Consider the following 16396-nt stretch of genomic DNA (forward strand, 5'->3'; position numbering starts at 1 on the left):
CGAGGAAGAAATGTAGCCTCCTTTTCTCCCTTCTGCTGCACTGAAACACCTCGGGGGTTTTTCACAGCATCACAACCGCAGAGACATTCTTCATTCCATAAAGAGAAAGGATAAAGATACTTAGGTAGGCTTGATGTGCCAAAGGCTGAGATGGTCAACTCTGTTTAGATGCTTAATGGATGAAGAATCACTGACATTTTAAACCCATGAGATATTTCCTTCTTTGACTTCCAAGGCCTACTGTCCTGTTTTGTGCTTTGCCTGGTCTGAGCAACTCAGCTCTAATCTCCTGCATCAGTAAAACTGGGATTTAGAAACATTCCATGCATTTCAGGGACAAGAATCTGCAGATAATCTCAAAACATGTTTGACACACACTGCCAAGATCAAACCTCCTCAGAAATTTCCTGATAACTACTGCCTTTTAAAATCATGGAGATGGTGTTCTCCTCTTTGAACAGATCACTGGCCCAGAAAGTGAGGGGGGCAAGTTCAATTTCTCCCCCAACATACCTATGTTTTAACTAAGTCATGTAACACAGTGGAACAGGCTGGTATGTGGAATAAATAGATGTTCCCATTAAGGTTTTTGCCATGTTCCTTGACCTGTTGCAGGGTGGATCCTTACGGCCCACGACCCACAGGATAGCTGCACTGCCTGCACATTCACTGTGTGCCTATTGACCCCTCAGGAATGACTGCTGAATAGAAAACACAGACAGTCCTGGGAGCAAAGACCAGATCGTGGAATTTCTCCATCTCATCTGAGTGGTCTAATTCATAATTAAAAGCAGTCTGAATGATTCTCTGTTTATCTCTGTTAATGCCATGTTCCTTTCTAGCAACATTAGAGGAGTTGTCTGCGCTCAGATTTGGCTGAAATAGGATGGTAACGGAGCAGAATTTTGGGGGTTTGCATCTGAGAGTACTACAAATGTCTTCATATGATGATCTCTTCTAAGCCTTAGTATCTTTGCCTTTCCAGTCTCTGAGCTCTTTTGGACAGGAGCGGACTCCTGTTTGTGCAGTGCCCAGCACAGCAGTGGCCTCTGGGTGGTACTGCTGCACCTGTGTAAATGGCTCAAGCAAAATTCAGATTTCACCTCCCTTTCCAAGCAAACTACTTGTAAATGTACTGGTTTTGTGGCATTTTTATAACTGTGTCAGTTATAAATTGACGGCTACAGTCTCATAGCCTGTGTCAGTATTTAAAACTGGTAAACTGGTTAGTTTTATCCTGTTAAGAGTCAATATCTGAGTATACTCATGTCAAAAGCACTTGTCTTGAGTCCTGGCATTGCTATGCAGTCACCAGACATCTGTTAAGGGAGCTTAGACAGCCGTTGTGGTCAGAACAACGGGCAGCCAACATTTTAAAACTACCTAGTTATTAAAAAAACCCACAAAACCAACAGAATAATTTCTGGAAAGAAAAGGCAACATTTTTCTAGCATTCAAGGTACTTTTCCTAAGGAGGGTGTGGGTGTGGGGGGGGAGGGGCAGAGAGTAGTGTTCACATGTCAAAATACCCAAAAAAAACCCAGAAAAAGGAGAAAAAAATAAGAAAAGGATAAAAGAATTATGCAAAGAAACCAATTAAGGACAGGTAGAGTCAGTGATTTTGAAAACTGGGAACAGGAATTTAAAAAGTAATAGTGTTGGCATAAATAGTGGTGCCGTTGAAAGCAATAGTCAAACTTGACTTTAAGATGAATATTCCACAAAACGCTGGTGTATCTTCACATCTTCTGGTTTATCTAGGAAGTTCCCACTCATGTAACTTTGAATTATGTTATCCCCATATGTAGTTCAAAACTTGGAATGAAGAATGAGAAACCAGCTAACCATACTTGTGGCATTATAATCTCCAACAGCCAAATATCTAAAATAACTAATATTTGGGAAATCCACAGAAGTATAGCATTGATACATTTGAACATTGCTTTTATCTGTTTACCAAACTAGTTGATAACTAAAAGTAACAGTAAAGCCTTTTGTAGCAAAATATCAGCTTTCTCACAACAAAATTCTGCATGGGAGCAAGCATATCAGTTTTGGCACATCTGTGCAAAGCTGAAGAAGGAAAGCAGGGAAGTAGCAGTATTTTTTGTCTCTTCCACTCTAGTGTGAGACATCTCAGACAGCCAGAGGTGAACACATGCTTTGAGAACTTCGATTTCTGGTTTTTAACTTGGAAATCACCAGGACTGTTTAAAAACATCCCTGCCTTCTAATCCAGAAACAGTATCTCCTCGGTAGCAACATAAATGAAACAGGGGAGTGGAATTAGCAGGGACTTTTACTCTCATAATGAAATTGGAACAAACACGACTAAAAGATCTAGCTAAGATGAATATGCTCTTTTTGTAATACCATGTTCATACACCCTTCATCGATCCAGTGCGTGTACTCAAAAAATGCCTTTGCTGCACTGCACTTCTATTTCCAGATTGTCCCAGAATGGGCAGATTACAGATCAGCTCTCCAGCCTTGGAGCTGTGTCTGACGCTGGCTGTACACCTGCAGAATGGACAAATGGGACTCACAGACAGAAAGATTGATAAATCCGCCACTACCCAGAGCCAGGAGACCTGGCAAGGCAGGAGGGATGGCAGAGGTTTCTACGCTGGTCTAATGATCTGTTGCAGAAAAGATGTCAAGCACTCTGTAAGTTATATAGTATATAGAAGAGAGGGTCTGGAAAACGAGTTTGGATTTAAGTTTTTTAACTGTACTTAAATTCCCCTCTATAGGTATCTTTGCAATTTATTTCATCTTTTGTGACTGAGTGGGTTATACATAGGGCAAGGGCAGGTTTTTGCATACTGAATGGGAAAAAGAAATCACAAAAACAAATTACATGGGCAGTTCTGGATATTCAGCAAAGGTTTCTGCTTGATCAAACTGAACTTGGATGAGAGATCAGTCACTTACGTTTTTTTAAACCATTCCCCATTTGAAAATTTAACACACCCACTTTGATACAAGAAAACCCTTCCAAGCAACTGCAAACTTCCCATGCCTTTTTGACATGGTATCGGTGCTGCTCAGATGTGCCTCCTTGAAAAACCTATTTACTGCTGGACCGAGGGGGTTTTGTAATATTTAGATTTTCCTACATATGTGATATAAACAATGCTAAGCATATTACTGTTTAGTTTTTTAACATGGTGAGTTCTAAGACATTTTACAGTATCATAAAGCATTCAGTCTGTTGACCTATACTTAGTAAAACTTTGCAAACTGTAAAAATCACTTAGTTATCCATATGATGGAGCTGCTAACATGGACAATAATTTTTTTCCACTTTATGGCAAAGCTCCTCAATTTCTTGAATCTCCTTCTCCCACTGTATGCAGATAGAGAAAACTAAAGATGACAGTAGAGAAAAAAAAAAAAAGAGAGAGGAAAAAAAAAAACCCAGAATTAATTGAACCCTCCAGTATATTCACGTCATCATGAAATAAGCCATTTTTCATGTGTCAATGTCCAATGTTCCCCAAAGACAAATCAAGCTGAAATCTGGATTCTTGGCAAAATGAATGTCATGGATTTTTAGCCTCCTGGAGAGAAGCCGTACTTCTGTCATTACGGTCATCAGCATTTTACACTCAAACGGTCTAGCTGCTATTTCAAAACCTTGTAACATTATCAATTCATTTATTAACAACCTTGAACTCCGCATCTGCCCCTCTACCTTCTCCTTCTTCTTATTCATCAGTGGTAAGGTTCTGTGAAGGAAATTATACTCTCCAATATACTTGTATACTGGAGACAATGCAAAGGTTCAAGCTTATTTGAAAGCATAATTAGTCTTTGTTCTCAGTGAAGACTCATTAGGAACAAACAACCCATCCTGATTTGTAAGATCCAGGCTGATATTTTCTGTCTATAGGGAAGGGAAGTGATTAATGCCTTTGAAAGCCAGAGTGATTTGATATGGAATTGATGAGTCAAAATAAAATAAAAAAACGTCAAATTAGAGCTGTTAGGGATAGTTCTGTCTAGACGGACCTACAAACTAGCAGACTCTAAGCTTAATGCATAGACAGTATATTTGCATATCATAAATGCTGATTTTGTGGAGCAGCTGGGGCTCACAAAAAATGCTGCAATGTTAGATTTGATCCTATAGAAAATCTATTCTAGCAGTGATTACAGTGTACTTCAATTTAATATTAATTCAATAAGGAAAAAGCCAGGACTCATGGTAGTTTATAAAAGGTAACCGTATAACAAAAAAAGAAATTCAATTAGCAGGAAATTAGCAACATCTAAGAAGTCGAGATGTTTGCAAGAGACATCAAGAATGATGAATCCATGCTGTAACTCCAGGAAAACGTTTAATTGCTCAAATATTTTAGAGCAAATTTATACTTAACAATAACATATTGCTGGGACCAGGTAGTATCCATGCAAAAACTCTACAGCAGCTCAAGTGTGTCATTGCTGAACTTCTCACAGGCGTTTGCCCCATCATTCAAAGCAGGCTCGGTGCCAAACAAATTAGAAGCATCAGCTGGGACATCAGTCTTGAAAAAACACAAAAGCTGCTCTGGGGGACTATATTTCAGTTAGTCTCATTTTCTGTCAAGCTGATTTGTACAAATTATCATAAATATCTGAATATAGAAGCATCTGGATATGTATGATATATTGGAGGACAGTCCATACAGCTTTTTAAAGCAAGGTATGCTCATGAATATACAAGTGTTTCTGAAAGAGCCAATATGCTTTTGGTTAAACTGATTTTTTTTCAGTATATTTGGATTCACAAGTATTTTCACCGTCTTTCCCTAAGCTATCGTGACATAAGAAAACATACAGTATTAACAGAAAGGAAACAATAGAATACAAAATTCAGTTTTCATTATGGAGGGAGACAAACAAGGGGAGGTTCAGCATTCAGCCCAACTTCTGTAGGGACAAGGCTATATAAATTAGGGCTTGTCAGCTTGGAAGAGAAGTAACCGAGTTTTATGCAGTCATGAATGACAAAGAGAAGCTGAATAGAGAATGATTAATCATTCTGCCTTTCTCAGAAAAGCACAACTAAGGGACATCCAATTAAATTACTAGGCAGCAGATTTAAAGTAGATAATAGGAAAGGGTTTTTTTCTTACAATACATAATTAAATTGCAGCGCTAATTGCCACAGGGTGTTGTAGAGTTCTAATGTTTAAATGATTTAAAAATGGGGCTCAGAAAATGGTAATATTATTACGCATTGGTGGCTATCAAAATAAACGCTCCAGATGTCCCAATTCAGCGATTTCTGAAAGCTGGAGAAAATGCCTCAATATTTTTCTTATTTCCGAGATATTTTCCTTACAAAGTTACCCAGTCTTTGTTAAAGATGGACTTCTGCTGGTACGGTAGTGGCTCTATTTTTATAAAACCAATTTCACAGTCATTTTTCAGACTGGAACTGTACTTTAAAATAATCTCACCAGACTTGGAGTTTACTGTCCATGCTCTGACCTTATTGTAATGCATCTTTTGTATAGCCCAGACTGGATTACTGCAATTAATTCTTTACCGGCTTGCCTGAAAGGCAGGTCCAGCCTGCAGCTATTGCGGCATAAAGCAACAGGCTTATTACCAGAGAAGAGCAGATGGGATTACTAGACTTCCTGCTTCTTTGTTCCGCATTGGGATCCTATCAGTAACTATACTGATTCAGAAATTTCTATTATAGGATACCATGTAAGCAGCACCCCATAGTAGATCTCTACTTATTTAGGGCATATAATTTCTCAGGTTCAGCAACAGCAGGTTTCACAGGCACATTAGGATGTTTGGGGTTGGTGTTGAACACATTTTATCAATGCCTCAAAAAAAGAAATAGAGCCATCAAGTCTTCACAGTGGTTTCTAAAGAGTTTATGAAGTTCTGGGTTGTTCAAACTCATCACCTGCTGAATGGAGCTCATTAGCAATTTATTAGTAATGTCAATATTGGGACAAGAATAATTTATGCTCTAAAAAATCAAACAATTAGTCAAATATTTTAATGACTAAGATGTTCAAACCCTGTTTGCAGAAGACTAGCAGGCCAGCATGAAGATCATGAGATCATGGTTCAGGAACACACAGTTTATCTGCCAGTACCTCTACATGAAGCTAAATCGTTAGTGAAATTGCATGTACATTTAAAATAGGGCAACAAACACAACACAGTGAAATGCATTTTTACCTTTTACTAGATCCACCTGTTCAGGAAATGCCTGGAAAAAAGGTAGGGTCTCACACAATGACGGTGAGCCCGCTAGTCAAAGCATGCACAAGTTTAATCTGTTCTCTACCCGTACTACTGGATGGAAACTAGGCTGAAAGCAGGCCCACTCAAGGAAGAGCCAACCTTCTGGACCACTTGCTTGGGGACAAGGTGTAACGAGCCTGATCCTGCCTGTTGTGATCAATTCACCTGAACTGCCTGGAAAAGCTTTTCTACCCGTGCTAGGGCACTATGCTGAGCCCTAACCTTTTTCTCCTTTGGAACTCAGCTCTGAAACAAGTGTCTGCATGCACATTTGTGTAGGCGGCACAAACAGTAGAAGGCAGTTGGAAATTTGCACTACTTTCACTCATAGCTGAGGGCACGCATTTCCATGGCGATTCTGTAGCATCATCTGCCATGACGCTAGGTGCTCTAGGATCTCTCCAAATGTGTCTCCTGACGTATCTCCAAACTGGTACCTGTGTTAGATTTTTTTAACGATGCAATATCCTGACCACACACTGTCATGTCCCTGTTCTGGCAACAGAAGAAATCAGATAATCATTTCCTGTTTTTTTCTCGGCCCACTAAATAACTTTGCTTGCCTAGTTCAAAGAAAGAAAGTAAATCCTCCATTTTGAATCTCTTTTGAGTATTTCCTCTGCCTCATTGCATGATCCAGCACTGATACTACCATAAACTTCTTGGCTTTTTTTTCATTGTATGTTACCGATGTCTAATAAACTCGATGCTACATACACTGTTAATTACCTTTTTTATCACTTTACAATCTTACTGGACCGGCACATGCATTTCTAAGAATTGAGGCTAGTGCTGTTATTAGTGATAACAACCTGAGAGATACGCCTTTTGCCTGGGGCTAAACATGTAAAAACTCAGTTCTCATTTTACTTATGGGAAAAAAAATTACAGCTATCTGTACTAGTGAAAACTGGATCATGCTACTCACTTTGATGACACATGGCAGAATCGCGGCCAGACAGTTTTTACACTGTCAACTTTTTCCACTTCTTTCTTCCAAAGGGACAGAGGAGACACAAGAGAAGTGTCTGGGGGCTGTACTTGTTCTCTTCAGTGATAAAAAGTTACATTATCTGGAAGTCAACACTCTCTTCCCTGCTCTATCTTCCTTTCCAGCCACTCTTGTAGTACCAGTTGTTGTTATTTGCACTGTAAAAGAGCTTAAAAGACAGACGAACAATAGTGCCGTTATCCCGTGCATGTGCAGAATGCTTCCAGACTGAACAAAAGAGAGAAAACCGTGACAGGCTGGATGACTTCAAAGTTGACTTATGTCCTGAAGAGAGAATTAGTGTCTGTTCCCCCCTTGCATAAGCAACCCAAGGCAGCGACAAAGCACCATGAAGGCAGCGGTGGCCGCCACTGCGACCACCCTGCCTAGAGCTGCTGCTCAAGAACTGGGCAGCGACCAACTGGCAGCTATTATTAGCGGGTGTTATTAGTGCTATTAGTTATTAGAGCTATTAGTGGGTGGGAGAAGGAACTCACATGCTTCATGGCGATTTGTTCCCTATTTCATATCAGAGCTTAAAGACTTCAGGAGGGTAAGTTAGGAGGTCATCCCCTGCAGCCGTAGCTGGGGGAAACGCACCCAGCGAGGGCTGTGTGATTGATGGCTGAGCTGCCCTGGGCAGCACCAAACCTCTGCTCACCTACCAGGCACGACGGAGGGACACAAGCAACGGGTTCTTTCGACACTGGGCGATGAAGGACAACGTAAAAACACTACAAGGAGTGAACATTACCCGTGCAAGACTTGAAGGCAACAAACCCGCCTGCGTACGTGGACTGCGTTAAAGGAAGCCATCTCAATACAAGGGCGTCTTTCATCTCGGGGGCTCTCCTACACAGAAACCCTTAGGTAGTTACGTGGCTTTCTGCTACGCTTGGTTCCGTCTTCCTGCTGCACCAGCAACGTTATCTTTAAAAATACGTGGCTTTGCTCGCTGTGAATCAAAACTCCCAGAATCAGCACAAACCCACAACCGCCTGCTTTCGGCTGAATTCGTCCTTTCAAGCCCAACAAAGCCCCTACTTGTGATTCCCATTCCCATCACACTTTAAATCCGCATAATTACAAACCCGACACCACCGGGCTCTAATTACACGGCTCACGGGAGGAGCGGCGTCCTGGGCCGCATCCAGCCCGCGGGGGCGGGGGGGGGGGGGGCGGGGGGCGGCACCTTTGTTTAAAGCCCCGGGCGGAGGCGGCCCCGCCGCCCCCAGGCCTGCCCGCGGAGCTCCCCGCGGAGGCGGCCCCGCCGCCCGTCCCTGGGCTGATGGCGGGGCGGCCGGGCGGCTCTTTGTTCCCGCCGTGTGCGTGTGCGCGGCGCTCCGGCTGCCGGAGTGGGAGGGGATCCCACCTGCGTCCCCGCCGCCGCTGACGGGAGGCGCGGCGAGCGGGGCGGGCGGCGCAGCTCAGCGCAGGGCCGGGCCGGGCCCCCAGCGCGGCCAGCGGCGCTCCCCGGCGTTCCCGTCTGCCCGCCGCCCGCGGGGCCGGGCGCTGCCCTCCGGCGGCGCGGCGGAGCAGGTGCCGGCGGCGGTGCCGGCGGGGCGGCGGGATGGAGGCTGCCTTGCTGAAGCCGGCGATGATGGCGGAGGTGAAAGGGAGCGGCGCCGGCCCCGCCGTCAGCGCCGAGCTGGAGGTGAAGAAGCTGCAGGAGCTGGTGCGGAAGCTGGAGAAGCAAAACGAGCAGCTCCGCAGCCGCGCTGCCGCCGCCGCGGTCGCCGCCGGCCCGCCCAGCCCGCACCTGCTGCTGGCCCCGCCGCCGGCCGCCGCCGCGCTGCGCCCCGCCAGTCCCCCCTCGGCGGCGAGCGGCGGGGCCGCGCCGTGCTTGCCCAGCCCGGTGCCCACCCTGCTGTGCGCCGCCGCGCTGGGCCCGCCGGAGCCCCTCGCCTACTTCAAGCCTTCGCCCGGCTTGGCGGCGGCCGGCGGCGGCGGACAGGAGCCCGGCGGCGGCGGTCCGGGGGCGGCGGCCACGGTGCTGGACGAGGTGGCGGTGCTGGAGCTGGAGGACGGCGGCTGCGGGCAGGACGAGGATACCTGGTACGTGCGGCCCTGCCCCGCCCCGGCGCGGGTGGCCGTGGCCCCCCAGCCCCCGCAGCGCTCGCCCCGCCGCTGCTCGCCAGGCCTCCATTAGCATCCCCCAGCCCACTCCGATCCACTTGATCTCCTGCTTAAACTTAAATCTGCCCTTTTAAAAAAAAAATTAATTATTTTTGTTTTCATTCCCCCCCCCCCCCAAACGTGCGGTCCCTGCGGCGGGGGGGCCGTGCCCGCGCTCAGGCGCAGGTGGGGGCTGCACCGGCCGTGGCGCCCTTGGCCGGGGCGGGGGCGGTCTGTGCTCGTTTCCCACTCGGAGTTGGATCGCCTCTCTTTAATGACAGGTCTCAGCCTAGTTTCAGCCTCCTGTTTACATAAGGAATTAAAAATAGCGAAATTGTGCCGGGAAAGCCTTTATTTGCGCAGCGCTGCCTCCCCATCCTAAAATCTCTGCCCAGTTGCCTCCCACCTTCAGGGATTTGGGAGGGCTTTTGTCTTTTAGACGTTGATCCAAATGGGTGGTTGTGTATCTTCAGCGCCCACGTTGCTCCCGAAGGCACGGCTGGGTGCTAGTATAGTCAATAAAGCATGAATGAATAGTGAATGAATAAAGCAGAAAATAAAATCACCGAGGGGAACGATGGCACTCACTGAAAAACAAACAGAAGAGAGATTACAGGCTAGAGATACAAGTAAATAAGTAATCTTGGTGTCTCAAAACTTGTCGTAGTAATGTGGACGAACGTTGTAGGGATGCTGCTGGAATACTATGGGAAACATCGGCTGTGTAATCATGTTACACATAATTCGTGCTCAATTGTTTTAAAGTGTCAGTAATAAAATATTGTTTATCTTGAAATAACTGTTTTCAGTATCTGCGAAAGCTTCAGTGTAGTTTATGTGGCTGGTTTTTACATCTAGCTGAAGTTCAGGCCAGCCAAGAATAAAATACGGTATAATGCAGCTGAGACGCATTTAAACATCCTTATTTTTGGTAGAAGAGAAGGGATTTGAAAATCAGTCTAAATATGGGAAATATCTCCTGTATGCTGGTTCTGTGTCCTTCATGATACAAATAATACCATATTGCCATTTCAGAAAATAGCTTTTAAGAATCATCAATAAATTGCATAGGAATTTTTGTCAGTGTTGTTTCATTGTATGTACTGTTAGCCTGCGCAGGGCCGTTTGGGGCTTGTCAGTCTGGATTTGAATCAAATTTTACATCACTTCTAACCCCTGACTTACCTTCACATGAAGGAATCTCAAATTTGTTTTATCCCATCCTGTTAACCAAAATGTTTTCCCTGTTTATGTTTATGGGTGGTGGACAGTCATTGTTATTTCGTGTTCCTGTTTGATTTGTCCCCTGGAAGCAATCCTGAATACTTTGGGGGCTGGGGGTGGGGTGGGGCAGAACTTACCTTCATGTCACATATCTATGTGTCCACAGAAAGAATTTCATGACAGGGATTTTTTAACAAATTTATTCCAGTAAGAGCTAATTGTTTTAGCTGTTGAACGTTTTTGGTTCAAGGCTAAATCTCTGCCATTGTCCGTGAGAGGTCAGCTGTGTGATGCCAGCTACTTGGGGCTTTTTTGTAATGTCAGTCTTTAAAGCCTGCTATCTGGAAAGCCAAAGACCAATGCATATCCTACTTGATTATTAGTAATTTTAGGCCTTAAATACCTTTGCTTTTTTTTTTTAACTGCAGTTACCAAAAAAAGGTAGAATTGGCATCATTGCAGACAAGTCAGACCTCTTTTTGCTGTTCAGCTTTTTGCACATCAGTCACATGTTTAGCTTTTGAAGTACTTCTGCAGGTTAACAGGAAAGCTGAAAGCTTTCATCTTATTTTTTGGGGGGTTGTTTTTGTTTTTCTCAGTATCACTTTTTTAAAATGTGTAGTCAGGGGAAATGAGTCCTCTCCTCAGAGAAATTCAGTAGTTGATCTCTGCAGGGACTGCCAAGAGAGAGCAATCACAGTGAGGGTATTTATTCCTTGTGAGCTGGACAGAGTGCTGGTTGACTCAAAGGAGAAAAAAACCCAAAGATGGGGCAGATGCTGGAGAACAGTTGCTCTTGAGGGACTTTGTTAACTGTTGAGCCAAAACCCTAAAGGTGAAAGACTGCTAGCTGTTCTTTTTTGTATTTTTTTTTTTTGGTCTTGCCTTTTGCACTTCCCATGTGATGGTGAGTGAGGATCAGCCTTTTGACTGCAGCCACATCGATCGGAGGCGGTCAGGCCAGGGAGCTGCGCAGCCAAGAATAGTTCCTTTCCTGGGAGATTTACACTTTCCCAGGTGAACCATTGTCTGCTAATCTGCAAGGGCAGCAGCAGCAAGGCAGATCCCAGCTTCAAGAATTTCCCCATGAAATCTGCTTTGATACTCGGCTTCCTAGTGTGCTTGACCATCTGATTAGCTGCCTACACTTGTCTGAGAATAATGCGTATATGCTCGCTTTTCTTGCACTTTTTTTTTCTGCTGGAATTGAATATCAGAATTGGATTTTCATTGTTTCTCAGAAAATGTTTAATCTTTAAAAATCTGACTTGTACAACATTCGGCTCATCTGGGAGGAGGTACTCTGTATGAAAATTAAATGTAATCAGCATTCTGACAAGTTGATTAAATTGTTATAGGTAAACGAGTGAAATAGATAACAGTGAAATTATGATTTAAATATAAAATCAAATACTGGAAATTAGATGGTTTCAATAAAGATAAATATATAGGGAAAGATTGATAGCATCTCTGGTGTGTGTGTGTGTGTACAGCACTTAATGCATTTGAAGTTTGGGGCAGTCCTGAAATTCAGATAGTGGTAATGAGATGGCAGATTTTTATGAGAAACCTGCTTGAACTTTGTTTTGATGTGCCAGACTGTAAAGTTCATATTTTGCCACCCACTTTGAGGAGGAAAGAAGAAAACAAAAGTAATGTGAACTCTTCTACTTCAGAATATCTTTTGTTATTAGATATACTGTAGGGCTTTGCATTGTTATAAATGATTAGTGGGCAGGAAAGAACACAAAAGTTTAAGTATTGCGCATCTTGCTGATATTTGTGTGTATTTTGGTTAAGGTTGTACGTCTTGCCTACCAAGACTCTCACTCCTCAAGAGAAATCACTGAGTCCTCTGCAGTGGTGCAGACGTGTTCTGGATCATCCAAGTCCTGAGATAGAGGCTGCAAAACGTTCCCTATGCTTTAGATTGGAACAAGGTAATCTTATTCTTTGAGTTTCTTTACTAGTAAGTTGGCATTTTTGGTCTGGCTTTTCACTTGTGTTTGCTTTTTTCCACAGTTTAGCAAGCTTTACGAATGGCAAACATGCAGGTTTTTTCCTATGTATTCAAGTCTTCCTCCACTACATAAATGCCAACAATTGTTTGAAATATTTTTTTTGTGATCATGCATTTTTTACAGTGTTCTTCTTCATTAATCCTTTTTTTCTCCTGCATAACTCTTGTCTTCTAAACTTGAGAGTTTTCATCCATTGCTTAAAATAGCAGACTTCTTGCCAGGAAAACTTGGATGCTAACTTTAATATTGATACCTCTATTGAGATTTGAGAAACAGTGCTTTCGGGTTTTTGTAAAGTCAAAAATTATCACAGTGCTTTTTATGTATGTTTTTAAAAACATATTTGTCCACATCTAATGTAGTATCAGGACATTGCTAAGTGTAGGACAGACCAAGAAGGGCTGTAACTTGACTGCTGGCACCACTTTTTTGGGCTCTCATTAGTCTCAGGTACTGGGATCAATCTGATGGCTATTTGGTGCCAGTGAACTTGTAGTTACATCTGGGCATGCTGAATTCTGATCTAAATAAATATCAGCCAGCATTATTTTTACTTTTTTACCATCTAGGGTCCCATTAAGATTGTAGTAAGTGTTGTTGAAGAAAGCGATTAAGGCAGGATATTATCTTAAGGGTTATAACTCACTAGGCAAGGAGCAGCAAATGAACAATATAGGAGGATGACAGGAGAAGGAAATAAAGCTAATGACAATACGAGCATATGGGCGTATCAGTTAGCTACAGCCGTCATTAAGAGAGATTGAGCATGTTCCTGTATGCTGTGGAGGATATGGGTAGCTGTGGATTAGTCTTATCCAAAATCTGGCATTTAACTGAATCAGTCTCTGAAGGCGTCTCTCTCTTTATATTGACTGTAAAAGATTCTATGATGATTGTTTTCCTAGCCATATTTAGTTGAGCTCAGTTGCCTAAAGTTAGGTGGGCCAGACTGCAGTTCCTATGTTGGTTATCGTCCCATCTAGCTTTGGGGTGGAACTTGGCTCATGATTTGGACACTTGATTCAGGCATCTGTGGTGTGAGCTGGGTGTCTGTGTGTGGCAGTCAGTGGGAGTTTTGGCCATAGGGTCAGAGGAATCAGGGCAGCTGCTCAGGTGACGAGGTGTAGGTGTTGGCCTTAAAATGAAGTCAGTTGCTCGCTTTAGCCCACTGACAGCAGTGGGTGCTTGGTACTCCTGTCTGCTCACGTGAAAGTGTGTCTCTGGTGTAGGGCACCCCAGTCTGGTTTAGAAGCTCAGTTTAGATTGCCCCACAGAGGCAATAGTGCCATTTGAGATGGCCTTGCTTACCCTGGTTCCCACTCAGGATAGATACACATCTTCCATAGGTCCTGTGGCTTATCTGCCATTCCTTTGATGGCATAATGGACTCACAAGGGCCTCTCAGATGAGGAAGTGCATCTAGGTATGGGCAACTGAATCAAGCCCATAATGTGAATGCAGAAGCAAGCCAGAGGAGCGCGTGACCTGTTTTTCCCTTACAAGTTATTATTTAAATTTAATAGACAATAAAGGTGAAGTTATCGTTTCAAATTCAAATCACTCTGTGCTTATCAGTTCAGTCTCTGTGCAGAAGTCACACTGAGTGACATGTGTCAGAGCTATGTTGACAATGAATTGCTTTGATCCATATGGTCTACTCCTGGTGCTTGTTTCATGAGTTTCTTGGGTTTGGTAAAAAGTTTCCGAGAGACTATATAAAACTCATTATGGGAGCAGTGTGTTCAAGGAGGGAATGGACTCGTATTTCTACTGCAGCAATTCTATCCTAAAATGGTTTTAATTAGTAATTCAGTTAGACTTGATTAACTCTCACGTTTCTAAAGATTTTTATTACCTGTGCTTTTACAAATTACGTAATAAGCAAATGTCATATTTCTTACCCTAATTTTGTAGAAGTTGTTTTCACAGTATTTATTTCTTCCTCAGTTTTGAAACCATTTGTGAGATTTTTGTAAGAATCTAGTAATTCTGTTTTAAAAGCACAACAAACTTCTTGTAATCTGACTTTTCCTGGGTTTTGTTTTGCAGTGCACTCTTAGCAGTAATTATGTGTGTATAAATACATACACATAATTTTATCCTGATTTTAAAAGTGTCTCAGTAAGAATGGCATTCTTGTTTTCTGGTACTGAAGTTTAAAACTTGTGCTTGTAAGTTGAACAGTGCTTTTCCCTTTTATCCATATGCCTTGCAAGGATGTTTTAGAGGGATTTTGAAATCTAGTTGTGCCTCTTCTGTTTGGTACTGAGTCGATGGTACTTGAGAATTATTAAATGTGTAGTCAAAAAACATTTATAATATACCAATGTGTGGTTTCTGAAATGGCTTACAGGTAGAATTCGCTTAGTAATTTTGTCCATGGTGCATTAAACAAATAATTAATCCAGTTTTAGGTACTATAGTGCACATAGAAATAAAAAGCAGTAGAAACTCATTTTTCCCTGCAAAGTCAGCATATCTGAGTAAGTGCATGCAGAGAGTGTGATCCAAATGTAATAAAATTTTGCCAGGCTATTTTTCTGAGTTTTAATTGATTCCTGTTCTCTTCCTAAGATTTTTAAATCTGTGCCTATTCCTGCTCTTGTAAATTTTCCTTATTACATTATATCCTGATTTTCATAGAAGTACTCATTTGTTGTCTGAAATATCCCAGTTTTAGGATAGTGCATAACAAGGCTAAAAGTCTTGTGAGAGACCTGCCAAAGCAGCCGTAGGTGATGAAACGCTGCAATGACTACATCATCTTTCAGGCTGGAGAAACACTCGAATTATGTTATTTTCTTATTGCCTTGTTCTGACCAGCTTGTTTCTTTTCTAGTGAAAATTACTGTTTTAAGTATGTCATGGTGGAAGTAAGATTTCATCTTGTCATAAATCTGTAAGTGTATAAGCACAGTGGTGGTCTCTAGCAGATGGTTCTTATGTGAACTACTGTGAGAACCTGGACAAGCTTCTCAACCTTCCTCTGGTCCACCACTAATTAGGTAAAACTTCTATTGTGTTTATAATGAGCTAGGCTTATTACAAGCCCTGTTTCCGTGGATTAAACGTGCTAGCTTTAAGGAGGATGAAAGTCAAATGTAACCTCTTATGATAAGATTTTTGCTTGGAATTGTTCCTGTTTTCCATGAGCATTTATACTGTTGAGGTAATAGTACTTGTTTATGGGGTTTGGTTTTTTTTTTTCCTCTGTGGCCTGACCTGGATCACTACTTTCTTTTTGCTTTTCTTCAATCATCTTTTTGTTTGAAACCTTTCTGGTTTGTTTTGTTTACAGCAATTATCTTATCTACTGTAGTAGAGTCAGTTTCCCTCTCCCTTTGTTTTTTAATCTTCCTGTCTGTTTTATTTCTTTTGATGCATTCAAATCATCAGGGCCACATTAACAGTCTTAACGGTGTGGTGGATCATCTTCTGTATTTTCTTGGTAGTACTTGGAGATGTTGGGACATGGCCGTATTAAGCCCTGTGAGCAGAGAGATGTGATGTGTAAAGTTCCTAGCTGATGCAGATGGGTATAACCCCTCTAAAATAGATGGCATGGTGTTGATTGACACCCTGGCTGAAGATACCCTGTGTGGCTTCACTCCTGTAAAATGCTCTGGGGCAGGCAGGTGGATAAACTGAGGAGTTAAGCAGCTTAGCAAGGAGTCAGTCTGTAGGAGCTCAGCTTTTATGCAGGGCTTCAGAGCATATCTCATCCAATTCAGCCTTCCAGACAGAAAACTCCTCTTTCCTGGAGAATATGAAATATTGGCTAGAT

At 42.7% G+C, this 16396-nt stretch overlaps 1 protein-coding gene across 3 annotated transcripts in view; it reads left to right on the forward strand.

The window, feature by feature from the left end:
• The first annotated feature begins 8470 nt into the window (after positions 1–8470).
• Positions 8471–16396, forward strand: part of SLAIN1 (SLAIN motif family member 1) — a 59053-nt gene continuing 51127 nt past the window's right edge. For 2 of the 3 annotated variants that reach the window (XM_040584323.1, XM_040584324.1), the window contains exons 1-2: positions 8471–9307; positions 12392–12531. In XM_040584323.1, coding sequence (XP_040440257.1) covers positions 8823–9307; positions 12392–12531 — 625 coding nt within the window. In that variant the 5' untranslated portion in view covers positions 8471–8822. Of the gene's footprint in view, positions 9308–12391; positions 12532–16396 lie in introns of those variants that run through there. The other variant, XM_040584325.1, reaches the window with a different exon arrangement.

Source organism: Falco naumanni, chromosome 2 (genome assembly GCF_017639655.2).
Source record: "Falco naumanni isolate bFalNau1 chromosome 2, bFalNau1.pat, whole genome shotgun sequence".
Classification (NCBI taxonomy): Eukaryota; Metazoa; Chordata; class Aves; order Falconiformes; family Falconidae; genus Falco; species Falco naumanni.